We start from the raw sequence: 26,957 nt of genomic DNA, 5'->3' as shown, positions 1-26,957 counted from the left end.
TTATAGGTCAAAAAACCTGCAGGTCATTTTAAGTTGATCAAATTACAGTTTCCTTGTTAACAGCTTTGTAGCTGCACTGCAAAACTCAAAATGTGCTCTGCCGTTTCTCACTTTTCCTGAAGTATGTGGTCTGGTTGGACATAACATGCAGTTCTGAAATGAGCACAATTCAAGATGTGGTACATTCTGTACAAACTTTATTTTCATAAGCATTTGTGGAAAACACAGAGGATTAAAGCATTTACATACATTTATTGGTTTTTAACAGTAATTGGAATGTACAATTCCAACATGAACAATTCAGCTTTCTCTTAGACGATGTAACTCAAGCATGCGGAAAAACATTGTTTGGTATTCAAGTATTTGGGATTCATTTTGTAGTTAATTAATGAACAACTGCAAAATCGTCCTTAACAAAATCCCAAAAACAAATAAAAGCTGCAACAGCTCTTCTTCAGGCACATCTGTGAAAAGTGAACAATCAATAATCGTCAGTTAGGGCAATGCTCCTTACTCACAATTAGGCTGATTTAGTTTTTGGTTGCCTCATTTTGTGCTGCATCAAGCTGAAAATTATAATTCATACATATTTTTGATTTAGATAACATTATCTTGAGAAAAATATACAGAAACTGGGTTTCTGTATATGACTGGGTTTGAAATGTGCAAGGCATATTTTGAATGATTTTTGGAACTTAAGCAAATGTTCTCTTTACGAATGAGTCTTATATTGTAAAGAGTTGGAATGCTCAAAGTTTCCATGTAATACTCAAACGCCCATAAATCCTTTACATTAGACACACTCAAGCTATATGCAAGGTTTAACTCTTTAGCAGGCCTAGTTTTCGGAGAGCCTCTTTTCGATCTGATCCCACTCCAGGAACCATCATCGCAGTGTAACCCACTGAGTCTACAGGGGTGTCGGATGTAGACTGAGATGTGGTGGCAGTTTTTGTTGGCTTGCCATAAAATTTGTGCTGTGGATGCTTTCCCTTGTTTTTGTAGTCGTCTTGTTTAGCGGAGTGCTCCAAACCTTCTGTCTTCAACCCACTGGATTGAGATTGAACATGTAATAATAAAACAGGCTGTTGTTCTTCCTTGGATGGCTGATGGACGCTAGCACTGTTCTTCAGAGGCCTGTTCTTGGGTTCTGTTGTCTCTTGAGAGGAACAGAACAATGCGTTTCTTGTTGGGTCTGATGGATCTCTTGCAGGTTTTTTAGAGAGAGGTTTTGCTCCATCCTTGTGCTCGTGTCCTTTCAGGAGGCCGAGCTTCTGCAAAGCTTCCAGCCTCACAACCTCAGGATTTGTTGCTTGTTTGACACTTTCTGAAAGGTCTGCTGTTAGGGATTCATTTTGAATTTTTGGATATATATTGGCAGACATTTTTTTAGGTTTTGGGGGCACAACAGGAGGTACTACCTTGGGCTTGTTCATGTCTGAGAGGGATTTATCAGGTTTTGTGACATTTCCCAATTTTGAAGCTTCCAGTGGTGGTGGACATTGTCTGTCCAAGTCTATAGTGTGATCAACTGTTGGACATAAAGGCGTCTTCTTCTGGGAGGCATTTCTCCGTAAATGAACTAGTGCATCATAAGATAGAGGTCCTCTTGTTAAAGGGCCTTCAGCTGGCTTGGCTGAGTTTCCTCTGGGTTTCATGGAAGGCGGTATCACATTAACCCCTGAAGGTACTGGGGGAGCAGTACGTTTCTCGTTGTGACTGGGAGCTGGTTTGTTGTGCTTGAATCTGAACTGAGACTTAGGAGATGCTGTTTTGTCTACAGGGGTGAGTGATTTGGTACTGGGAACAGAACACTGAGAACCACTCGCCACAACAAGAGGTGTTGGAACAAGGTAGCTCTGCATGTGTTTGGTGTCAACATTTTTCTTGATGGGTTGGTTGCTTGGTTTCTGTGAGCCTGAAATACAAACAAGTACAGGTTTTACACCCAAAATACAAACTTTCCTTTGTTAGAGGACTCAGTTAAAACCAAATCGTAATCTAACATGTTCTAAAAAATGAGCTCACTGTTGATATTGCTTTTGCCCAGAGAGTGAGAGAGGTCAGCCAGTTTGGCTGAAATGTTACCATAGGCGAGAAGTTGTTCAGGTTCATCATGTGAGAGTCCACTATCGTCTTCATTTTCCAAAGACTCAATAGTCTCCTCCAAAAACATTAAGCAGGCCTTCTCTTCTGCAGAAAGATGCTCTAGACTATCTTCACTCTGAAACACAAATGAACTCATGAAGCAAACATAATATAAACATGAATGATATGACCTAAAGATAATAAACCTCAAGTACAAAACAACAAACACTAAAAAACCCCCAAAGATATTATGTAACACTGTGGTCTTTATATTTCTAGCTGCTTTGAAAAATGAGCACAAAGATTTTTAGGTTTTGGAGGCAAAACTTACAAAGCCAGAGTTTGCGCTGACAACGCTGTCGCAGCTACCAGCACTGTCCATGCCATTCATTGTTGCTGATTCAGTGCCACCTGGCCAGGTATCGCTTTTGGGCATTTTAGTCAGTGGCACACAATGTGGTTTTCATCTGTTGAAAGAGTTTAAATCAAGAAAGTGAACAAGGCAACTACAAAATGTATTCATGCAAATAAGATTTACTGAGAGACAGCTATGTAAAATTGTTTTTAATCTGTCATTATTTGTTAAAGACATGCGATGACAGTTCTAATCATATCTAATGATATCTGTGACATTGATTTTTTTTCTTCTGTATTAGTCAACAAATTCAGACGGCACATTAAAACTGCATACTGTTTACAGCTTCCATCCTCATAAGATATAGATGTTGTGTGGAAAATAATTCAGGTTTGCTGCTGTGTGTATCTGAAATTGAACCCTATAGTGTGGTAGACGTAAAACCACTGTGGGGCTATTTATAAGATGTTACTCAAGTTCATTACTGCAGACTTCTTATTCTTGTCTTCCTCTAAGACTGACTTACCTTTCTTATCTGCTGACCTGAAAAATTGTGCAAGCATTGTGCAGTTGCACAACCGCTTCTATATAATGATTAATTAAAGATCTTTTCAAGGAAACAAAGGGAAATATGAACTCATTGTAAATGTTGGTTTGCCCTAGTTCATACATTAATACATTGATTCATCATCTGCTTTGCTCTAAAAAGAATAATAGCATAAAACAAATCAATGTCATATCCTGAAACTGTGAATAATTGACTCATAAACAGAAAGTGTTGTAAAATAAAGCAACACAGACTATAGTTAAAGGCAAAAAAGAATTAAGATATTAAAAAACTAATCACCAACAGCTTTTGCTCCCCAGTTCCATGTCTGCATTTGCATTGAACTTTTTTGGCTAAATATTTGAAATGCACGTATAACTCTAAAATCATGGGGCTCCTTTTCTCTTCAGCTAATTAATAAATGTTTTTTTCAAATGATACTGCTTTAAAAACATTATTTTGCACAGGAACAGCTATTGGTTTATGGCACACTTTTAAAATATTGACTTTATTTAGAATTTGATAGTATCAACACATATGTAGCACTGATTGAATAAAAGAAACTGACAGAAATACTTAGCCACAACTAATCTTATTGTTGTTGAAACAACAATAAGATTGAGTCATCAGTCACTCAAATAACACTGCTGTTTTACTGTATTGACTCTTGCTTTTAAAGATTGCAGAACTGTAAAAATATTAATTAATTAATAATTAATGAACTGTGACTGGTATTAAACCTGGTAGCAAATATGAAAATCATGTGAATTATTTTTTAAACAGTACGTGCAGAGCAGCAATCTTGGATTTATGCTGGACTGACTTTTAGAGTTGAAAAGCTCCCAAAGTTGGGCATAGTCTTTTATTTTAAGATTACATAAAAGTTTTAAAATGTGAAATGACGTGTCAGGGAGATCATAAAGTAAAGTGAGGCTTGTGACCGATTTTAAATTACTCTTGTAGTTGGTGTTATTATTTTATTATTGTTTGATAACGTACTTTACTTTAACTTGTAAAGGACTCCGACTCTTTATGATAATAATCATTGCCTACCTGCAAGATTAACTAAAGTAGCATCCAAAATATAATCTTGGGTTTATGCTTAAACATTACATATTGCCAGTCTGCCCACAACGTGTTTAGTCTTAGACTGTTTAAATGTGTTTCCTTTTCCAGTTTCACTGAAAGTTGTCTCTATTTTCTCTAGAGTAAATATTTTCTGCAACACTGGAGTGACTCACATGCACAGAAAATTTCCAGTCATAAAACCCCAATTTCAAAGAATACGAGGCTATCATACCTTAGTGTTTGACAGATAGCTCCTGTCCTGCCCAGAGCATGTGACTTGGATTACAGCACACATGGCACTCCTAATCTTACTTTAGTGGATCAGTTTCAGAGGAAGTGGAGGGTGGCAGTAATGGACTTCTTAGAGCTATTCCATATCCAGTTTATACATGCTATTATCTTAATCCTTTTTAGTGTAAACGGTGGGCACTAAAGACTACTGTTAAGATGTGTTAGATCTTTAGCAGAGCATTGCCATTTTAAGATAAAGATGTGCTTTAATGTTGCTGTTTCCCAGATAGTGCTGCAGATTTAGTGTAAAAGCCCCTTCAGTATGAATCTGGCAACACTCACCAACAAACCTTGGGATACATTTCAACACCTGAGGCAAGGGCAGCAGGACAGACCCACAAAAACATCGAAGGCACAAAAGCATTTGTGTTCACTGTGCAAGTTTTGGTATGTCAATCCAACTCTGTAAAACTTCCAAGGCCCTATTGCCACATAAGTAGGTACAGGGGGTTTTCTGTACTACTGCAGATATAGTTCAATGTATCATTCTTAACAATACAGAGTTGTTGATATGTTGATAAGGTTTAGTTTGACGTAACCTGCGGCAAATACCCAAAAACTCCTCACTAAATTGAATTTTTGGTAATCACATGTTTTCTAAATTATTACCATAGAGTTATGACTTTTTTTGTTTGTTTTATTCATTTGCATTGTAAAAATGTAATTCACTAAGCCTTTATCTCAACACAGATACTTTTATTACCCACAAAGCTAGGATATGGCTACCACCATAATGTTCAATGAGCCAGAAAATACAGCAATAAATTTAACTGCCTCAAGGAAGTTATGTAAGAAGTAACATCAACCGTTTTTGTTTTCCCAGAGCAGCAATAAATCTGTATCTAAGTTTTAATTAGGGCCTAAGTTCATTTTTGCACTCTTTCATAATGTGTGCTACAATATTCATTAGAACATCCACTGATCAGTACCTAAAATGTAAAACTTTGATATAGCTAAAACTTAAGTAGTGACCTGATTGTCACTTGAACTGTCAACAGAGTAAAATATTCTAAGCAGAAATCGCTTAAAGTGGTTTGAAACATTTAGTTTATTTCATGAATTTAATTCAATCTATTAATGAACTAAATTCTTTACCTACATACACGCATGTATGACAACAGTCAGCTAATACAGTGATGTTTGCCATTAAGTGGTAATGATGCCTACCTGTCTCAGTCCTCGCGCAGCCCGCAGGTGGGACAGTCATCCTCAGGCTCGCATTCAATTGTGCGCGAGGTAAGCGCGAGGATCTGAAAACACCTGCACGGACTTTGAGCTCTAAGCTCTCAGCCAATCAGATGGCTGCACTATCCTCGAGGCAGGCAAGACTGTCAAGCGTCATTTTTATAAACAATTGTCTGTTTTGTATTGTTTCAGGATCAACAGGTTCGAGTCAGGCTTTTTATAGAATGTATTTGACAATAAGCTAATTATGTTGAAGCGCTTTAAATAATGTGATTTAATGTCAGCCGCTCTTCCCTCCTATGAGTAGTTTCATCCCCCTGTCATCGGTTTGTAGAGGTACTAAAATGTTATACGACGTTCTCAAAAAGATATTTGCAAATCATTTACAAAAATCATTTGGAGTTTAAGAAAAAAAAAAAAAACTTTGTTATTGCTAATTATATGTGGGACAGAAAACGGATCAATTAGTTTGGGTTGAAAAAGTGACTGCACCTCTTGATCTTTAGTCTCTAGCAGCGGTGACTAAATAAAACCTGAATCNTAAGTGAGGGTAGCTTAAGATAATGTAGTGTAATCTCACTATGACTTAAAACAGGCAGTGCCAAACTTCTTGCTTATGCTGAGAAAATATGGGTTATGTTTTAAAAAAATGATACAGCTATCAGGGAACACAATATTAAAAGGTTTTTAAAGATTTTTTTCCTCCCAAAATAATTAAATTCAAAAATAAAAACAAAAACAACATATGTGTAGATTCATTACAGTAAGTGAAATATTCCTTATTTTTATTTCTGGTGATATGGATGACCACGCAGCTAAAGCAATTAATGATGTTTCTCCTTTGACCAACAAAAAAGTTTTAACACAGATCAATCTGTGACTCTGTTGAGTCACCCCATATATCTCTATGAGGATTCAGCCAGCCAAATTTTATGGCCAATCAAATACAATGAAGTAATGGTTATTGAAACAGGTACTGGCTGATTAAGGAGTGGCTTGATACAATAGCTGCAAGTCATGTCCTGGATACATCTGTATTATGGCTCCTAAAGAAATTGACACCAGCTGCAGTCTATGCCTTGTATATCTCCCCAAAAATCTTTATTATGCTTCACAATCTGTTCTTGACTGAGAGACACACTCCTTGTGGTAATTTGAAGAATTAACCTAACAGTCATGTTTGTGGGAGGAACCAGAGCAGAGAACACACACATGCACAGGGAGTACATGCATCCTTAATGAAGAAAGGTCCAAGACTGGGAGTTGAATCCTGGACCTTCTCACTGCTACAATGCTACCAACTGCGTCACTGTGCAGCCCTACTGCAAGACTACTGCATCCTAAACCACAACTGTGACTGTGAATTGTTTGTTTATGCAATAAAACTCAAGACAACGGTCTTGGCTATAGCTTTTATTTGCGACAACACTGGAAAAAAAAAAAAAAATCAAGTAAATCCAGTTATTCCATAGTGCTTTGTGTGCAACATTCATTGTTGTTGTTAGTCATGAAAACCTGGTAAATACAAACAAGACATTTCATTGTTTCACCTTATGCAAGCTCATTAACCCAGAATCATAGCTAAACAAACTACAAAATATAAATGATGCACAACACACATAAAAAATACAACTCTAGTTTGTGTTATATGTCATCATACCCAACTCCTTACCACCACACCAATGTTTAAAAAGTATTAAATCAATCCTTCCACAGTCAAACTTACCATTTTGGCAACAACTCAGTACCAATATTGTCATAACAAATGTGTAAAAAAAAGAAATACTGGTCGAACGCAATGTTGGGCAACAAGAGAACTGCTTGAAGAAACAAAAAATTACCTCCAAATAAACTCTCTCTGACCCGGTTATTAAATTAGTGTAATTCCATGCAAAGCAATGATGCCTGACTTAATCATAAAATGTGAGAACATGCTCCAGTTGTGCAAAATGTACAGTAGAAGAGCGGCAAACGCAAGTCAACATGCACCAAATACTAAGACCTTAAGTGTCTCATCAACACAGAAACAGGTGCGGTTTCATGTTGCATTAGAAGTTAAAGGGTTAAACCTAATGGTGAATGAAATCATAATTGAAACAACAAAAATCCCTTAAATATTAGATCAGAAAGTAAACAGTTAAGGCTAATTAGCAAAAAAGAAGAAATAATTACTGAGTAAAGCTGATCTCATACACATACCTTATAATTAGGATTTCTAGACCACACTACACCTCTCACACTGTTAAACTACACACTTTTAATACATTTGTTTTTTTTTTCTCTGTGCAGCAGTTCAAAAATACAAAAAACTTTCACAGCATGATATTTAAAACCTGTAAGCCAGAATTACAAACTCCTGTGAACCTGTTAAACCAATCAAATGAATCATGAGCTACACATTTTGTAAAATGAGTTTACAGCACCTTTGTTATTTTAAACAAAACAAGATCACTGGTCAATGGCAATCTTCACACCAATAACAAAAAGGACGTACTTGAGCTAATTTGGACACACTTTGCTATATAATATTTTCATTTAAAATGTGTTTATTAAATCTCAATGTCAACTGCTCCATAAATTCAGGCAGATGTCATAAACAGCACATTTGCAGATGTATGACTATCTTAGCAGTAAAACGCATTACTTGTGCTCAACATCTAAACATCTGAAGCTAGACAAATAATCTTACTAATTAAATTCTGACATCTGTCTGCAAACAGAAAAACAACACTATAAAACCAACATGGATAACAGTCATACTGGCTGTGCTGTGTTTAAGACAACAGTGAATCAGATCACATCTCAGTACAAATAATTCTTAGTCGTTGTCCTCAACCTTTTGCAGAGACATGTACAAAGTAAGTTTGGTCAGTCACGGTTTAAGTAGCGGCAATTTGGTGCATTTTCAACTTGAAGCATAAGCCACATTGGTTACATCAATGAGATGGGTGATCTCAGCAGACCAAAACAAATCCTAAGAATTGTTTGCATATATAACTTCACTCCACTGAAAATATCTGAAACAATCCATTACCGACCCACAAGATGGATTAGTAACAGAGTACTTCAGTAGCATTTTTGACCTTAAGAGCTTTCAGCTGTTAGAAGGTAATACTGAACCAATTCGAGGCTTAACACAGTGTCTGAGGATTCTCCAAATATGTCAAAGGATAATGTGAGGTAGAGGATAACACAAGCAGGCCAACAAACTTTGCCGGACACGAGGGCACAGGAGTTGGAGGTGGTCGTATCTGTGAAAGGGAGAGAAGATAATACAGCTTTCACACTTCACCAAAATTGGTGTGGCCTGTCTCCTTGGCATGCTCACGGGCCTCCTTTTGTCCCACCAGGCCCGTCTGGCACACCATGCAGCGCAATGCAAAGCGGTTAATGTCCGTGAACTGACGCTTGCGGCGGGCCTCGTCTGCCAGCTCAAGGGCTTGGGCCAAGATGATGTCATCAGTGGTAGAGAAGATAGTCTGAGGTGGGGTATCGGATTGGGGAACCTCTTTTTGCAGAGGGTCATAGTGGATGCCGTCGTAGATGAGCAGCACGCGTTTTTGGTATCCAGCATCCTCTCCGAATCTATCGACCCGAACTGTCTGGGTGTCCACCACACAGATCTCACACTGGTAAAACTTGGACAGGATGGACACCTCAATGGCTCCCCCCCAGGTGTCGTCACGTTTTATCCAGGCGCAGTACTCCTCGTTGGTTTTTCCCAGGACTGCCTCACAGTAAGCTGTAGGGTCACTTGACACTATCTGAGCTATAAGGCTGCGCATTTCGGGGGCACAAGCCGGGTCATACACACCTCCTTCGACTACATAATTCACGCTAGTAAAGAGGCAGGAGTTGTCTGCTGGGACGACTCGACGTGCCAGCACAGGAGAGAGTTCCAAGTGGGGCGCTTTCACTATGGGATGATCCTGAGATTTTGACTTGTTCTTCTCCTCCTCAACAATGAGTGTGTCTCCTGTATACAATGATATAATAACCCAACACTTAATTTTTTTTTTTACCAAACTGATTGAGAAGGAATAAAGAAAGATTATATTGAATAAAGGTATCCAACATTAGCTCATAATAAAATAATATTGCTATTCTATTCTATCCAGTCCTAAAAATTAAAATCTCACATTTTTTCATTCAAGATTCTACTTCTGATTTTAACAGATGTTTTTCTCGCTTTCTTTTCTAAAAAATAAAAAATAAAAAATTACAAATCTCAGAGAATATTTTCAAAAAGCGGCTTGTATTTTAATTGTCCCTTTTCTGAGTAGGAGTTTTTAATTACCAAAGCATAATCATAACATTAGCAGAATAAAGATGCAATTTTACCATAAGACATCTTTCTTAAAATTACGAGAAAAAGTCGTTTTAGAGAGAAAAAAAAACTCCGATAGAGTTATCAGCATGATCAGCTCAGTTCATGTAGACCTTTCTTCTATTTCTAGAAGTAGATCTAGAAAGTATTTTTGTAGGAAGTAATTAAGTATTCTTTATTTAAATTTTTTGTTATTTTACATGTTGGTGTTCTCAAAAAATTTGTACTTAGTTCTTATAATATTATTACTTAATTCTGTTAATATTATGACTTTATTCTCATACTACTACAACTATATTTTGGTCGTAGTATTACTTTATTCTCATAATTAACAGAAGGAGAAGCTGTAAAACACGCTTGTCAAACTAATTCTATCTAATACGTTTAGAGTATAAAACACACACTTTCATACTTTGTGGATTATTACAGGAGTACATTTAAACATTGAAACTCCGATAAGTTAGTTTTGGAGCAAATATAGATGTTATTACATTGTTGCAGATTTCTGACTGTTAAAAATTCTCTTCTTTGAATCAGTGTTAGTATTTTATTAGCCTTAAATACTTGATTTAGTGAGTCATCTGTATATTTTCCCTGCGTGAAACATACCTGATTTGATGGGATAATCTTTTAAATGGGCATCTAAATTTCGGAGATCAAGGCTGGATGGCGGGTAGCCAACCATTATTTTCTGCACATCGCATGGGATCCCTGTTAACTCCTCCACTTTGCTCTTCAGCTCCTGGACGCAGGACTGGTGAGTCAAACCTTGCATTATGTGGCTCCCGTTTTTGGTCTTACAGCGAAGCCGCAACATCTTGCCTGCAAAAAGTAAGAAATGTCGAATCTTTGTGTTAAATATGTCTCAAAACCTATGGACATACTGATCCACATCCACAAATAAGAAAAAAAGCATGAATTTAATTAATTTTACAATTAAACTGAATCTCCACACGACTAGTGTGATCAACATATTACAGTTGTCTTTGAGAGAGTTTTTATATTTATTCAGGTTCAGCATCTAATCTGGTGGATTTGTTGGGGTTTTTTTTATCTGTAAGGTTTTTTCTACTTCTCCTGTCTTTATTATTGCATAATACTGAAACAGTATGAGATAGATCATTCATTTTAACCCAAAATAAAATGCTTGTAAAAAGAAATACAGCTTTCTTGACATGTAACACAGTTAACATTTTTTATTTCTGAGTTTATTATTAACATTTAGGACACTCAAGGCAAAGGATGTCCCTCCCTTCCAGTGAAGTCATGCTGACTGTGTTGAACTATGTCTATTTTATGATCATTAACAGGGATTTATTGGACTTAACTGATGGAAGAAATTCTGAGCCTGTATTCCCTGAATTACCTCCAATAGATCCTGTTATGATTCAGTCATGATCTAACGTGTACTCCAGCAGGAAGCCATCACAACCGTGGCACGGCTAACCCACTGTGACCCATGATTTAACTTTTTAAACAAAGCAGCACAGGTCAAGAATGACAACAGAACTGCTGACCAGTAGGAGAGTAAACACGCGACTGCTCCACTGCTTTGTTTTGGCTTCTTTGTTCCAGTTAACGACTTCATTCATTATCACGGTCCTACATACAGTAGGCTAATCTAATAATTCAGCACCAAGCTGCCAAATTTAGATTTTTATACTATACACTTGTAAAATACAGATTTTAACGACAATGTGTTAGAACAGTTTGAGGAGATAAATGAAAGAAACATCCGTCTGAGAGATGTTTACGCTAGCTAACCATGACGTTAATTGTGTTGCTAACATTAGCAGGCTAAGTTAGCCGTCAACCTATCCGTGCTCACAAAACAGTTCGAGTCTAAGCTGATTAATATACCAATCATTTGGCAACTCTGAAATGTTACACGATACGTTAAACTTTCAGAAACAGCAAAGTCTGTTGCTGTTTTCTTACCTGACGTTGACTTCTACCCTGCTTGCCTTAAACAAAACACGTAAAGCGAAAGGAAGTGACGTCAGTTGAGTTCTAAGTGAAAACGATTAAACCCGTACTTTTCTTTATTGTTCACACCTGTACAGTTTTTGCTTTTTATTTTTGGGTGTTATTGCTTTCAAAGTTTGTATTCATGTTTATGCGCTATATTGTTTAAAGGTTAGTAGTCTTGTCTACGGGAACTTCAAAATTTGTAGTAAAAGAAAAACAATTCTCAAAATTAAGTAATTTTGACATTACATGTCCTGGTTCTTAAAACAGGACATGTTTAGTCTAATTTCATTTCATACTGTGAGGAAAAAATACAGACAATTTTTTATAGGTTTCTCTCATGCTTTAAGGGTATCCAGTATGTATGTGTGTGTGTGTGTGTGTGTGTATATATATATATATATATATATATATATATATATATATATATATATATATATATATATATATATATATATATATATATATATATTTGCTGAGACATTGTAGGCCAAAAAGATATTCTAACTACTACATAATATCACTAGAAGTACTTACATATGCTGGATTATTGGTCTCTTAACTTTTTTATTGAAAAATATTGATTTGGAAATGTTTCTTTTGCCTTAATTAATTATTTTGTAATTATGTTATTTGTATTATTTTATTTTATGTTTTTATATTTAAATTTTTAATAATAATAATACATTTTTATAATACCCGACATTGCACATAACCTTATTTCTGTCTGATGACACACTATAAAATACTAAATCAGATGTCATGAGTTACTCAGTACTTAAGTCAAGTTAAGTTTACTTTTAGTGCTTACTTAAGTACAAGTTTTAGGTGTTCTACCTTTGATTACAAAGGTAATAATAAAAACAGTCTATTGTAAAATTGGAAATGTTTTTCTGTTTTTTTAAATATGAATCAGCAGTATATCATGAACACAAATGCCAAACATGTCAATTTTTAGGGTTTATCTTTTTATGTGCTACAATTCACAATCGCTTCACAGATATGGGTCTCAAATTTGATTTCTGACAGATAAATACATTATTAAGGCATTAAGACAACTGATAAGTCGTGAAAATGGTATTGATATTGTGACGGGACTTAATCATTGCAGCTGTTTGTGGGTGGAAAATATTAAGCAGGAAGGAAACATTTTGTCCTCAAAGTTGGCAACAGTATCATGGGCAAGCATGGCTCAGTGATGCGACAAGCTACTGTGGCTCAAATTGTTAACGAAATGAATACTAGCTCTGTTAGAAATGTGTCAGAAAACGATGCATCACAATTGGTTGTGTATTCAGCTGCATGCTGCTCATACTGATCACTGGTTCACTGGATCAGTATTTAATTTATTTTTTCCAAACATTTCAGAAAAATGGAAAAGCTAAAAAAGACAGAAACACATAAAAATTGCTTTATTTATTTACTACATTCTCTCCAGGTCAGATGTAACTGATGATGTCCATCCAATACAGAATGCTTGTGCAGCATATACATAGGTTTTCATTGCAAAAATATTTCTATATCACCTACATTGTTCTATTGTGAAAACAGCTTATTTATAACATTCTGTGTTATATGGAGACGCTTATTTCTAGCAATATATTTGACATTTACTAAGGCATTGCAGTATTTACACAGAAAATGGCACCATAGCTGTCAAGTACAGCATGTTTTGGTTGACTATTTTCATTTGGTACACATGCATTACTGTATATCAGTGATAAGAGTTTTCAGTCTCAACATGCATAAAGACAGAGTGCTTGAGATAAACAGCAACGTGTTATTTTGCGCTCACATGTTCATATCTTGAGCAGGAACCCTTCTGTTCCCTGTAATCTTGATATTATCTAGAATCTGGTAAAAAATTAAAAGGAGCAAGGCCCTCCATTGTTTTGACTCATAAAAGACCAGAGAAGCTGTGAAGAAAAGCGGAGGAGGATCTGACTTTCACTCAGAAGCGGACACAGCCACTAGTTTCTTCGCTGCTGTCAAAGTCGATTCCTTCACACAGGGAGTCCTTGGAAAAAAAAAAAAAAAAAAAAAGAGATGCAACCAATATTTATAAATCATTTTCTTAGAATATAAAATATAGTTTGCAATAACTGATAATCTCTCCAGAGGCCCAGAAGAACTGGAAATATAGATAATTATTTAGAAAGTGACAATGTTTCTTTAACAAATACAACATTAATGAATTAATTAATAATTAATGTAATTATGGTTTCTGTAATCCTATAGTCTTGTACAACTTTAAGACAGTTCTGGGCAGCTGTTTACACACAGTCATGTTAGGCTGAGATCCTGAATCTTTCTTTTTCCAGAATGGAATTATTGCTAAATTAATAACTTTAAAGGTTTTAAAGAAATTAATGAACAAGCTTATATCCACTACAGACTTTTTCAAATCCATACGTGGTCAAAATGATACAAATAGGCACATAGATTTATGCCCCTACTATTGTCCGAAGGGAAAACATGTTTTTTTCATAGCCATAAACCAGATGGTGGAATCATCCTGTCTGGCTATTTGAACATTGTCTTGTCAATATTGATAGAACTAATATGAAATGGTTGGATCATTGACACAGACTTCTAAACCTAGTTCACAAACTCTCTATAGGTTTCATAAGTTTAATATTAACTTGCTTGTTCCATTCCAAACCCAATTTTAATGTGACCAATCGAAATACCCAGTTGAGTCCAACTTTCAACCATCTATCTGTTGATTTGAGGTGAAGTTAATTAGTTGATAATCCTTTTTTTTATTATTACAATAATTTGCAATATAAGGTCAAAACAAACTTTTATGATGCTACTGCCATCATGCTTGACATTTGGAACAGAGTTCTAGGTTTGAAAGCATCACCTTTATTGATTGCTGTCTCATCTAACTATAAAACTTTTCTCCAGAAGGCATTTGACTTGTCATGTAGCCAGCTCATTTTTTTCTTTTTTCTTGCTTGGCACCTTCTTAAAACCCCTGAAAAAAATCTAGTGCTGGCAGTGTCACTGATATTCAACATTTAGTTAATGACAGGTTTGACTTTGACATTTCCTAGGTTTTTCTTCAACATCATCAACCAGTTCCTTTCATCTGAGACGGGCAGGTTGAGTAAGGTGGTTAGAACCTGAACAAAGAGTGTGTTCAAACATGGTAATGATCACAAACTATCATCAAAACTGATTTTACAATGAATAAGACAATCCCCAACCCTATCTGTTGAAAATTTGTGAATTATGGCAGAGTCTATACCAGGAACAAACCAATTTTGGTCCCCACTGGTGTAAAGAAGAAAGATCACAATGCAGTCAGAATAATCCCACAAGGTTACTGATGGCAAAACAGTCTCTAAAAATGACTGACGTCATAGCCATATAATCATTCTGCGTTGGCAAAAAAACTTTGTTCTAGCCGACTTTTAAAAGCTAAACATAAGGACGCTGATGTCCATGTGAACCTCTTGACTAGCTATTGATTTCTATGATACAGAGCATGCGTTCAATCAGTAAATATTTTTTTTGTCAATATTTTACTACCAACATCATTAAGTCTCACAGATAATTTATGAATTAGCCTTATGTAAGAGCATCAATAAATCAATGTGTAATAGTGTACTTTAGATAATGTTGCTGAGGGAATAAAAAACCTAACAGTAACTTTCACAGAACAATTGAAAACCATACAAATAAAAAGAGACCATAAAAAAATCTTAATTATTACACATATGTACACATATTGATCATTAGACAATGAATTGAAGGGTGGTAAAGCAAGTAAAAGGTTGGCTACTGATACTAAATCTCAAATACTCACAAACAACTGCTTCCTGTCCGAGTCTGTAACACAAGTTTGGAAAAAGCGGGGAGAGAGAGAACACAGATAGAAATGGGGAGAAGGGCAGAAGCTCTGTATTGTAATGCAAGGCCAATGAATGAACAGTACTTACATGTATGAATATGCTTGAAATGTTAGGAATATCACATAAATTACTTAATTTATTTATTTTTGTGTAGTAGATTTCTTAATATGGGACCTGAGTCCAAATTTCGTACCACGAACAAGCAAGGTGGTATGACAATAAAAAATCCTTGAATAATTTTTTTTCTCCTAACTTTTGCAAAACATTTATGTCATATTTGTTTGATTATTTGAAGGTAGTGATTGAACAAAATACTTCTTATGTTTGTGTGTCATTTGTTAACAGAAAAACTTAACAACAAAACAAAGAAGTAGCATGCTATTCTGCATATTCAAGCTGGGGACAATGTTTTGTTGAGGTACGGATCATGCGGGATGATCAGTAAAAGGAGAAAGCAGCTGTTTCAAGATGCAAAACATGCCCCAGGGAAAGAAATACAAACACAGCGGTGAAATTTATGTAAGTCATTTGCAGCTTACACACACTGGATCATCAAGAAAGTCCAGAACTGAGTCAAGAGGATGCTAACAACTGTGGTGGAAGGTGACTGATTACAGGTGACGGGGACAGACTTAGAGGGTCAGCCTGTAACTCTGCCACTAACTTGGCTTTGCAGTCTCTCTGGCATCAGAGCCGAAGGGGTAGGGGCAAGCGGTAGCCACGGCTGGTTGCCTGCGCTGTAGAGCCTGGGCCGCTTCACCTGGTCGTAACTGGACAAGGGAGTGTAACTATTCCGGCGATGTATGAGAGCAGAGTCCCTCGGAACCTTACCCTGGTCAGAAGATGAAATACCGCAAGGGTTAAAGGAAAAAGATCGGGGGACAGATGAGACGGGGGCACCACCTGAAAGGACACAGCAATGCTAAATACCTGCCCACATTAATGGACAGATACAGTGGAGCTCTGACTGAAGAGATAAAAACCTGCATCGGAAAGTATGTATCATAATAGAGAAACTAGAGTGCCTTGAAGAAGTAGTTTAAATCTTTTCACATTTTGTCACATCTGAATATGTCTGAAGTGAAAGGATAAGGACGATACATTTATTACAAATAAAAAGCAATGACATTTTGTTGTCAATTTCACTGTCGTGTCTTTGTGCAACGACAACAAAATAAGTCTAAAATCTGAAAAATGTACTGTATTCACTGCAGGTGAATACACCACCTGTAGTGGTGAACACTACAGGTGGTTGTTCTGATATCCCTAAATAAAATCCAGTCTAACCATATAGCCTCAGAAATCCCACTGTAGTGAATGGATAGTGCCAGTATGCAGTGGCTGCTATTGCATGAAGCAAACTCTTGTTGAAAAGGTGGTTCAGCTTACCATAGACTGTAGAGGGATTGAAAATATGTGCACACCATAATTTTAATAAAAAAATACATTATTTTCTTTCAATTTTACATAATGCGCTGCTTTTTGTTTATTGATAAAATTTCAAGAAGGTCAATGCTATGAATACTTTTTTAAGACACTGCACTTAAAAATGGACGTTCTGGCCTAATTGTGCCTCACACTCTTTTTTCCAGATACACACAACAATTGAATCAAGATGCAGTCATATTTAATGGCAATAATGAAGTCAGCCAAGCAGGTTGCATTATAAGCCACAGCTTCCAGGGAGCTACAATATGAGTAAAAGTAAACCTTATTTAAAAGTGTTAGGTTCAGAGCTCAAGCCAAGCTGATTAATTAAAGTTAAAGATAGAAGAGGCAGAACAAAACTGGGCTATCAAGAAAGGGATCAGCAAAGCCTCACATGGAGGGATCCAATGCAGCTGCGGCGCCAATGTGTTGAACTAACAGACACAACAAACAACACGTTGGTAGCTTTTAAATCAGATGCTGAAAATTTCAATCAATCAAATCGATAAAAATATGTCACATTTAATGCATTAACTCAACAGAGTAGCACTAAAATTAGCAAATGGATATCAATTGTAGTTTTTGAAACTCAGACTTACAAGTGGCCGGTCTCGGTGTGTGTTTACTGCCTCCACATTCAGATAAAACATCTCCACTTTACAACCTATAAGAAAGAAAAGTTTGAGTGCACTAAATGCTTGCGAATGCTGCTTTGTAATTAGACAGTCGTAGTTACTGGTATAACTTGCCATATGCAACTGGAGTTAGCTTAAGCACTGTGTGGAGTGGACATTTCATGTAAGGGAGATCATCTGTGGAGTAAAGAGCAAAGTATTTCATATATCAGCATCTTCTTGTGAGATTGGGTACACATTTTAGTGTGTCTATGTGTTTGTTTGACCTGCACCCTTGTCCAGGAAGTAGGCCAAGAGACAGCGCATCACCGCCTGGTGGCAGATAACCAGGACATTGCCCTGTCTCTCCAACTCCATGATAACCGGCTCAAGACGCTGTACAAGATCTTGATAGGACTGATGGAGAGGAAGAGACAAGAGGTTATAACAGTCGCTACATCAACAATACAGCTAACTATAAGAAAGTAAATTATTTCCATGAATAAAAAATGGAGGCTGCAGATATGAAGCTGTGGGGATTGGTCCTGATGGTCACCTCTCCTCCTGGGTAGCGGTAATGGTATTTATCCTGGTCTCTCAGAGCAAACTCCTCTGGAAAAGTCTCCTGGATCATTTGATAAGTCATCTCCTCACACACACCCTTGGGAACAATAATAAAATATATGTTCTTCTATGATAGCAGAACAGTCGATATATTTGGCAGTAAAATGTGTCAAACAACTCTGAAAAAAAAACAAAAAAAAAACAGGAATAAAGAAATGGAATTCCATCTGCACAAAGACTATCCCAGCAAGCCATTTTTATCCCTAAACAGGGCTTAGAATCAAACATATGGGTGATGTTTATATCAACCACGTATGATTCACAAACTCTCAACAAGACGGTTCTTTGATTTTGGCTTGTGTGAGATATTATGTCCTTCTAAACCACAAGGCTTCAAAAAAGCTAACAAGTTTACTAAGCGCATAATGAGGTGAATTGGGTTCTTTGGTACTGACAGCATCAATCTCGTTGAGGATTTTCCACTGCTCATAAGGCACACTGAGTTCCTCCGCTGTCTGGATGGTCCTCCTCAGCTGGCTCGTCCACACCTTCAAATCCGACAACTCATACTCTTCAATGAAATCTCGCAGGGCGTGGGCAAACTGGGAAATGAGGAACAGTTGTAGTTGAGTTTGATTATTTTACTTGGTAATGCTCTTTTATCATGGGAAAACAGAAAATTAGAAGAATTAAATAATAAAAAAAAAGAGTTGTGTGTATTTTAGTAGTTCTCAGCTCCCATAAGAATAAATACTGTTTTTGAGTTATTTGTTAGGCTAAGGACTAAAGTGTGAATTAAGCTGTTAGGTTTCGAGTTACACATGTACTAGCAATGATTAGGTGCAGGGTAAGGATTATGTTAGGACATAGAAATAAATGAAAAATGAATGGAAAGAATGCATAGTTCATATGAAGATAGAAAGATGTAATATGTGTGTTTGCATGTCATACAACAGTAAGGGATAGTCTTTTCTCATCTTAAAACTAACTTTAAGAAGTGGTGAAGGAAACAACAGGCTGCTGTACCTTTTTTCCTCTTGGAGAAAGCTCAGAGTCTCCTCCGATCCGTCCTTCCACATTGTGGTTGCTCTCTCCGTGTCGACACAGGTAAATGGAGTGTGAGTGGACATGGATGTTCATGAGGTAATAGACTATCTTGCTTTGGATGTAATCCTGCACTCGGTTCACCAGAAAACGCTGGCCCACATTTATAACCTTGATAAAAGAGAGGTCCCTGCAGGGGCATTGGAGGGAATGTCTGGTAAACATCGCCATCTGGTGTTTGATTTTTGAATCACGGCTTCCTACAACATCAACATTACTTTTTTCTTACAGATACAGTGAAGAGGTTGTTTACTGCATAAAGTATTTGACAAATTCTTACTTGTCATAGTCATCAGGATCTAACGGTTGGTAGGTGACCTTGTAGCACTCAATCCGTTTCAGGAAATCCTCCATTACCCTCTCTCTGTGCTTCTCAGGGTAATCTGGACTGGAGACTTTAACTTCCTGCAAAAGACATGGGACCTGTTTAAATATCTTTAACAAGCAGTGCATCTATGACTGTGAACATTACCAGATCAAGGCTATGATAAAGATCAGAAGTCATAGTCAAACCTTTACAGACGGGTGACATAAGTTCATACCAGAATATTAGCAGCAATGACGTCTGGGTCATCACACACCGACTCCACAAAGAACACCTGTTGGAAAAAGAGCAGACTGCTTGGTCAGTTTACACTAATCATTTGTGAAATTCACACTGGACTACGTCATACAGTTTTCCTAAAGGAAAATGTTATAGATATGTTGAAATGTTTTATTCAATTCTCAATTTGTGCTATTTCTGAGAGAATGATTGACATATCCTTAATATGCACTGGGTCAAATTGAGATAATTTGATACGTCACTTGGAAATTAGAGAAGAATACCATACAATACAGTTATTACTAAACAAGTCAGAGCAATGCTGCTTGAAAAATTGTTCTGTATTCAACTTTATTCAGTATCCCAATTCAACTGTGGGATGACACAATATGTATGAGTTGCATTGAAAACGATTAAAGTAAGAAGTTACTTCTAAGCATTGATTATTGTTGGCCAGGTGCATAAAAAGTTAAAGTTCGCCTTATGTTTGGTTGCCCTGTTATGCTCAGAGAGACAAGAGAAATAAATGTTAGAACTCGGTTTTTAATTCTGTCCAGATGTATTTCATATATAAGTGATTCTAAAGATGCTGAAAGAAATGTCTCTTTCTCGAATCCTAAGTGCTGAATGTAGAACAGTTTCTCTTGCCGTCTACAGGGACATGTACATCAGATGCTTCTGACATTAATGGAGATATAAAGATTAAGATATGTTCTTTTTTCAGTACATCTTCACGCTGATTTATTTCACTTGCTGCCAGTGAGTACCGTCTAACTGCTGCCTCTAGCAGAGCTGACCTAGTTCCGTACCGCAGTTTGTGGAAAACAGGCGCAGTCAAACAGAACGCCAGCAGAATCGGAGGAGCCAGAGCATCGAGGGATACTACCCTTAGACACCTGAGTACTTTTGGTTCATTTAGCTAACTTGGGCAAAGACTTCATCAAATCAGCACACAATGGAGGAAGCTTTAAGGGATGGGAGAGAAATTAAGCAGCAATGAAGCAAAAAGGTTTGCAGAAAGGGAGGTCATGTTGCATGGTCACCCCATCAGTTTTACGTTACGTTTTAAGACGTTTCAGACAAGAATAATCTCTCTCAAAGCTATAACAACACGTAACATGGTGGAACCTAAGACATGAGAAAAATACCGAAATGTTCACTCATCGAAAACTAGAAACACCTGAAGTTCAAATCGTTGATGGATTTTCAATGAAAACACAAATTGAAAATTTACTATTTGTGCTGCACCAAATGAACAACATGGCTGGCAGAAAATGTGCCAAAAAATAATTTTGTGTAACAAAACACATTTCCACTCAAAAGGAAAACAAAACAAAACAAAACAAAATAAAACAAAAAAAAAAAAAAACAAAAAAAAAAACACAGCCTAGTGAAAACTGGTGATGAATGATGTGGGAATTTCTTACTAAATAATTTCCAATATCCGTTGCTGTCCTGTTGCTTATCATTTTACATCGGGTAAAAAGTTAAGATGAAACATGCTGACATGTATTGTTGTAATATTTTAAAACAGAAATTAGAAACTGTTCGAAAGTTTCTATTAAATTACTCATTAAATACTCAGACACGCAACAAAAGATAAGCTAACCCTGTGGTTTTAATCATTTTAAAGATATAGATTGTATTCTTGCTTCTATTTTATTTTTTGTGATGTACGTAATGGGTTTCTCTTGCAAATGATCAAATGAATCTCAGGAGAATTTTCCCATGTGAATAAAGGAGTATTAAGACATTTATGATATGCAGTATGCTGTATTTTACTGAGCTTCAGCACTTGCAAAACCCAACTCAGATCAGTTTTAAACGCAGATTGAAAAAAAAAATCCTTTGTCAAACCAGTTATAATCTTTGTAAAAAAATTAGAGTCACAACATCTAGTTCTAAGCATTTTGTCTGATCCCCCTTCTCTGTATCTTGTTAGAACCTATGTATTATCCAATAACATGCACTCATTCTCCATGAATCTTAGGAACAGAAGGCCAGTTCACAGTATGCATCTTGTTATAGCTGTTCAACCACGGAAATTCAAGGCTGGCTTTCATTTGTAAAAGCTCCAGGCTGCACATTCAACCAGCATGAACAAATAAAATAAAATAAAAAACAGTTTTACCTTGAAGCCATTCTCTTTCACAAAAGCTTGAATAAGATCTCGCCGCTCCCTTGTTGTGTTTGTTGCATCAAAAACCTGGCAACAGGCAGAAAACAGAGAGAAACATTTGGAGGACACTGCAGCATCACGGCTTTGCCAGATTTGCAATTAAAAAACATTGAAAATAGACGGAAACTTACTGCAATCTGACCTCCCTCCTCTGTTAGGTAGACCCTCACATCCTGCAGAGCCACCAGAGCACACTGCCTGTGGGGGCGAGGGGGTAAATGCAATCACAATTTCAAAAATTATAAATTACATTACAAAAACATGACAGTAAAAAAAAGATTAAATGCTATAATTCTGTGTGAAGTATAATCAAAATGAACTCCAGTTAAATCCAGCTATTCAATTAGATCCAATCAATGCATTTTTATGGAACAAAATTTAAATGGATTGTTAAAAGTTGTCTACTAAAGAATACACTACCCCAATTAAATTCAGGCATACAGAAAAAAAAACCCTCTGCATATTTTCAATGGAGAATTATTTCTTTTTGATAACTGAAGTTAAAGGTATTTAGGGAATGTATGCACAAGCCGCAAACTCTCAACTTTATCTCAGTCACAATCACATTCTTGTTGGTGGAAGGATTTAAGAATTACAGTTTTGTGATATATAGAGCTGTTTCAGACTGTGTTTTGAGGACAAAAGCATCCTCAGCTGTATGAGTAAAGCAAGCAGAAGGTAGGCTGTTGATCCCACACGTGGAATTTGCATTTGGAAACTCGTGACTTGAATCCGAACGTGGCTAAAGCTCTTATCTCTACAAGGGAAACTGGCCATTCTTAGGCTGCAAAACAAAACAACTGCTTCAGAGAAATGGTGGGAACATTCAGAGCAGCCAAATAGGCAGTTTGTTACATTTTGTGGTAAAGACGAAAGAATGCACTGGAGAGGCTCAGACATCTACAGAAGACAGCGGAGCTGAATGGTGGGAAGACATTTCTCATGGTACAGAGATGTCTCTCTCTGCCAAATGAAAAGTGTTTTCTAGAAGATAAACCTGTCAATTTCAAACTCCACAAACAGAATGGCTAGACTAGATTAAAAGAAAAAAAATAAGAAGACAAGATGCGTTCTGAAAAAAAATCAATCTGCAGTAGAATGATGCAAAAGAAAAGGGTCACACAATCAAAAACACCAACAATAATCTGGAAAAGACACACAGCCAAACTTATGAAAAAAGCCTCATAGTGCTTTGTATACTTATGATTTCAAATTGTACCTCTGTATATTTTTCTTTAATGTAAAGGGCTATGCTGCTTTCCAATACTCAGCCTGTGAAATGAACTAGCTGCAGCATATCAAACAAAACTGAAGGCAGAAAGATTCATCTGGGGAAAATGTACAAAGAAGTGAATTCATTCCTCATCCGCCTTCAGGTCCAGACTTCACTCAGTAGTTCCTACAAAGGATTTTTAAAATGTCCATGCATCCTCTCTCCACTTCTCTAAATCCAAATAACTGACTATTACTGCAAAATGTAAAAACTACAGCTAGAATCCCTCTCAGTCGTCTCCTCTGACAACAAAACGACTCAACCTGAGCAATATTGATACCCAGACAGCCGTGCTGCACAGTGGAGAGCTTGTGTCGCAGAGTGACAGCAGCAGCTTGTTTGACATCTAGGTCACAATTCAGCACCGGGACACGCCTGTCACTTTCTCAGGGTAGCCAAGCATTACAAATCCCATTTCAATTACTTTAACAGGACAAAATCATGAGAGAAGAAGAGGCTTCTTGCTTCTGGTTAAGCCTTTTGGGGAACTCAGTGCAGATTTAGAGTTGACAGTGTTGACTCATACAAAAATCTGGTGGTCATAATGTGTGTTATGCCTCTTTGTAGATGTGTGTGAGTATCGGTTTAGATTAGCACAAAAAAATTTGGCTGACTGTGGCCGAACTTTGACTGCTGGCCAACAAAACAGCTTAGTCACTGATGCAGCTGAAGGGTGCAGAATGGAGGAAATGAAACATGCAGATAGCAGTGATACTACAGCTCTCTTGCCGTCACACAGAAAATGAACACTCTTCGTAAAGACACCCACAAAATGAAACTTACTTTCTTATTTTCATGGCTTCCTCGTTGTCGTGGCGGAAGAAATCATAAGATTTATAGGCTCTGACTGCCTCTCTGCGATACACGCCCAAGTTAAACACTGTGAAATAAAAACACTTCATTAATATAATACTCACACTGTCATCCTATAAAAAAATAAATAAACAAATACCCACTGATTTCATCCAAAATATTAGACCTTACTCTGGCATTTATACTAGTATCTTGAATTGTCAATATACATACACTATGTGGATGAAATAGTTAAAACAAATATAATATTTCATGCTTTGTTTTAAATTTATGTATTATCTTATTCCTATTTTATTTTGACTGTAAATACTATTAAGATTCAGAAGTAAATATTCAAAGTTGAATCCAGATGAAGATATTGCTAACTGCTTTTTGATCCATGTTTGTTCATTTCAAGTATAACATTTTAATGCATTTCTATGAAATGTCCTGAATCTTCCTTGATTTCTTTATGTTTTGTTTTGAAAAAAATCCAGTAATTCCTTGAGTCTTTTAAGCCGTGTTGAGTGTTAAGTCTTACGAAGTTCTGAAGCTCTAAAAAAATCTTTCCTTTGGACTTTAGCTTCTAAAATGTGAGCAGGGTGTCATATTGTTTAGTGTGTTTCAATAATGTGAATGGCAGGGTATAGAAACAGCAGCCAACATCTATAGAAAATGTTTGAAAGAACCTTCAAAAAAGTCTAAAATATACCGGCATAAGATCATTTCAAAAACTTTCAAAAGTCTGTGTCCTTAGAAGCAAAACATTTATACAAAATATTATTTATAGTAATAATTTTCTTATTATTCTTTTCATCTCGTACTTTTTTCTAAGGGTTTATTACAACTGTTATAGTGTAGGCAAACTCAGAGTGTAAGATGAGTTTTACATATTTTTAAATGGAGAATAATACATAGAAATGTTTAACTGATCTCTGATGTGCAAGTCAATATGCTGGACTTCCTCAGAATAAAATGTCGCTCCTCAAGCTTCACCTTTGGTTGGGACTCCAATCCAGTTGAGATAACGAGTGAGTTTCTTTGACATGTAGGTCTTTCCTCTTGCAGGCAGGCCGATCATCACGATCATCGTTGGAGAGTTTGTCATATAAGAAGCCCATGCTGTAAGACCGATCCAAAAAAAATAATGACCATCATAGATGAGATCAAGTCATAAGACTGTCTCCTGGTACCCAACATGTTACAGAATATATCAAATTGGGTATTTTGTTGCAAACATAATAAGTAGGCCATCATCTGTCGACTGGACAAAAATAATTGTCTCTTTGGACACAAATATCCTTTGTGGTATGAGTTCAAAGAAGAAATGAGCGGTGGAAACATCCTGGGAATGAAAAGCAATTTTCTTAAGAATAATGGAGAGAGAGTGTCACACAAAGTATTTTTAAATTGCCAGTCAGAATTGACCTTTTGGTCATCTTTGCTAACAGCCGCTGAGTAATGTAATTTGGAACTTTAAACGAATAACCTTCACTACAAAAGATGTGATTAAAAAAACATTTGTAAATTGGAACCGGAGAGGAGTGGAGTGGACAAAACATGAGCTCACATTACAAATGCACCTGTGGATTCTTGACGCAGTCACGCATAACTTACTCAAATCTAATTCTAGAAAACCAACGGGGAGTTCACTTACAGCATTTCTTCTCGTTGCATCTCGGGTCTGTTCTTTTGGCTTCTGTGGAGTTTGTGGAAGCTCCAATGTCTCTTTGGGTGCAGGACATGTCGAAATTTAATCAGTTTTTATCTAAATGAAAAAAATCTGCACATTCTCAGGGGAACGTTGTCCAAACTGATCTCTATATGAGGGAATGAAAAAAGATAGAAAAGGCAACATTTAAAGAATTGTGTCCATGCAAATTCCAGAAAAAAACAAACCTGCGCCAAAATTAAGCATATTTATTAGTATCTTAAGGTTATGACTTTCTGTATCCCTGGCAACATCGATTGCTCATTTTGATGTAAAGGACCAGAGATGCTGCCGCTACATCATCTATTCGATTACAAAAATATTTCATCAAAATTATGCGATGCGACCTTCAATGACCGAAAATGTGGACATTTGTTTGACATAATCTACACAAGGCGCATTTCCTTTAGCATAACATGCATTGCATGAATAAATTTACCTGATCGCTTTGCAAATCCGAGGATCCTTTTAAACTATAGCACCGCCTCTGCAGGATTTAATCGCGGGTAAATACCCGGATCAGCAGGACCGACAGTCTGAACCGGACGCTGCGGTCGGAGGAGCCAGTCTGGTCGGTCGGCCTGTCCTTCGTGTTGAGGCGCGTCCACGGCGCGCTGGTGTCTGTCCGAGCTGGAGGTGCGCCTCCACGTCAGATTCAGGTTTTTTTTTTTCTTTCTCACCCTACCGTAAAGCTGAGAATAGAAGCAGCTCTACTGCAGCGCATTACACTCTACACTGCACTACACTGCACAGCAGCATTTCACCATTTGAACAGTCAAAAAACAAACAAACAAACAAACAAAAACAAACTAAAAGGGATCTAAAAAGATAAGACAAACGAGAAGGCTGATTTCAAACATTTAAAAGTGAATACCAACTTACTTAATTTTTTTGTGAAATGAGTTTTTTCTCCCTTTAAAAAAACAAAGTAGTCAAACATTTACAGATAAAAAGTCCCAAGTAAGCCTTTAACCTTTCACAAGGAGTATAAGATGAAAGAAATCCATAGAAAAAGAAGCTGGCTGTTTACAGAGCACTGAATCCAAGCATATTAATGGG

General features: G+C 36.7%; 3 protein-coding genes across 8 annotated transcripts; all 3 read right to left on the bottom strand.

Moving 5' to 3' along the window:
• Positions 1-175: 175 nt before the first annotated feature.
• LOC106940078 (specifically androgen-regulated gene protein-like) lies at positions 176-5,603 on the bottom strand. 2 transcript variants are annotated; one of them, XM_015022712.1, is made up of 4 exons: positions 5,517-5,603; positions 2,420-2,555; positions 2,029-2,224; positions 176-1,918 (listed from the first exon to the last, which is right to left on the bottom strand). In XM_015022712.1, exons 2-4 carry the CDS (start codon positions 2,522-2,524, stop codon positions 822-824), a joined length of 1,398 nt encoding a protein of 465 aa, XP_014878198.1. In that variant the 5' UTR covers positions 2,525-2,555; positions 5,517-5,603; the 3' UTR covers positions 176-821. The 2 variants fall into 2 exon arrangements, with proteins under 2 accessions (XP_014878198.1, XP_014878197.1); XM_015022711.1 differs by having other exon boundaries at positions 2,420-2,558; positions 5,517-5,592.
• Positions 5,604-6,932: 1,329 nt separating this feature from the next.
• On the bottom strand, positions 6,933-11,898 carry LOC106940083 (ubiquitin thioesterase OTU1). The gene is made up of 3 exons (XM_015022726.1): positions 11,800-11,898; positions 10,471-10,683; positions 6,933-9,510 (listed from the first exon to the last, which is right to left on the bottom strand). The coding sequence occupies exons 2-3, from the start codon at positions 10,676-10,678 to the stop codon at positions 8,816-8,818; spliced, it is 903 nt and encodes a 300-aa protein (XP_014878212.1). The 5' UTR covers positions 10,679-10,683; positions 11,800-11,898; the 3' UTR covers positions 6,933-8,815.
• A 1,327-nt stretch (positions 11,899-13,225) lies between these two features.
• pfkfb2b (6-phosphofructo-2-kinase/fructose-2,6-biphosphatase 2b) lies at positions 13,226-26,573 on the bottom strand. 5 transcript variants are annotated; one of them, XM_015022717.1, is made up of 17 exons: positions 26,338-26,573; positions 25,845-26,007; positions 25,184-25,309; positions 24,179-24,275; positions 22,254-22,320; positions 22,075-22,149; positions 19,942-19,998; positions 19,680-19,804; positions 19,322-19,529; positions 18,751-18,897; positions 18,288-18,392; positions 18,019-18,148; positions 17,867-17,929; positions 17,717-17,781; positions 16,354-16,521; positions 15,644-15,666; positions 13,226-13,846 (listed from the first exon to the last, which is right to left on the bottom strand). In XM_015022717.1, exons 2-17 carry the CDS (start codon positions 25,930-25,932, stop codon positions 13,777-13,779), a joined length of 1,614 nt encoding a protein of 537 aa, XP_014878203.1. In that variant the 5' UTR covers positions 25,933-26,007; positions 26,338-26,573; the 3' UTR covers positions 13,226-13,776. The 5 variants fall into 5 exon arrangements, with proteins under 5 accessions (XP_014878203.1, XP_014878204.1, XP_014878205.1 ...); XM_015022718.1 differs by having other exon boundaries at positions 26,413-26,573; XM_015022719.1 differs by lacking the exon at positions 15,644-15,666 and having other exon boundaries at positions 26,338-26,572.
• Between the last annotated feature and the right edge of the window lie 384 nt (positions 26,574-26,957).

This window comes from Poecilia latipinna, unplaced genomic scaffold (genome assembly GCF_001443285.1).
Source record: "Poecilia latipinna isolate Pla-1442-1.1 unplaced genomic scaffold, P_latipinna-1.0 Scaffold3084, whole genome shotgun sequence".
NCBI lineage: Eukaryota > Metazoa > Chordata > Actinopteri > Cyprinodontiformes > Poeciliidae > Poecilia > Poecilia latipinna.
The sequence above is the reverse complement of the archived record's forward strand: the minus strand, read 5'-3'. Positions and strand labels throughout refer to the sequence as shown.

Coding starts and splice junctions, on each gene's coding strand:
- pfkfb2b (XM_015022717.1), bottom strand. CDS start 25,932: ATGTCCTGCACCCAAAGAGACATTGGAGCTTCCACAAACTCCACAGAA. Junction 22,150..22,253: donor AGGAGGGAGGTCAGATTGCA/GTAAGTTTCCGT, acceptor GCCTGTTGCCAG/GTTTTTGATGCAACAAACAC. Junction 18,149..18,287: donor ACCGCTACCCAGGAGGAGAG/GTGACCATCAGG, acceptor CCTCTCCATCAG/TCCTATCAAGATCTTGTACA.
- LOC106940078 (XM_015022712.1), bottom strand. CDS start 2,524: ATGCCCAAAAGCGATACCTGGCCAGGTGGCACTGAATCAGCAACAATG. Junction 2,225..2,419: donor TCAGCGCAAACTCTGGCTTT/GTAAGTTTTGCC, acceptor TTTGTGTTTCAG/AGTGAAGATAGTCTAGAGCA. Junction 1,919..2,028: donor GGGCAAAAGCAATATCAACA/GTGAGCTCATTT, acceptor TTTGTATTTCAG/GCTCACAGAAACCAAGCAAC.
- LOC106940083 (XM_015022726.1), bottom strand. CDS start 10,678: ATGTTGCGGCTTCGCTGTAAGACCAAAAACGGGAGCCACATAATGCAA. Junction 9,511..10,470: donor AGATTATCCCATCAAATCAG/GTATGTTTCACG, acceptor CATTGTATACAG/GAGACACACTCATTGTTGAG.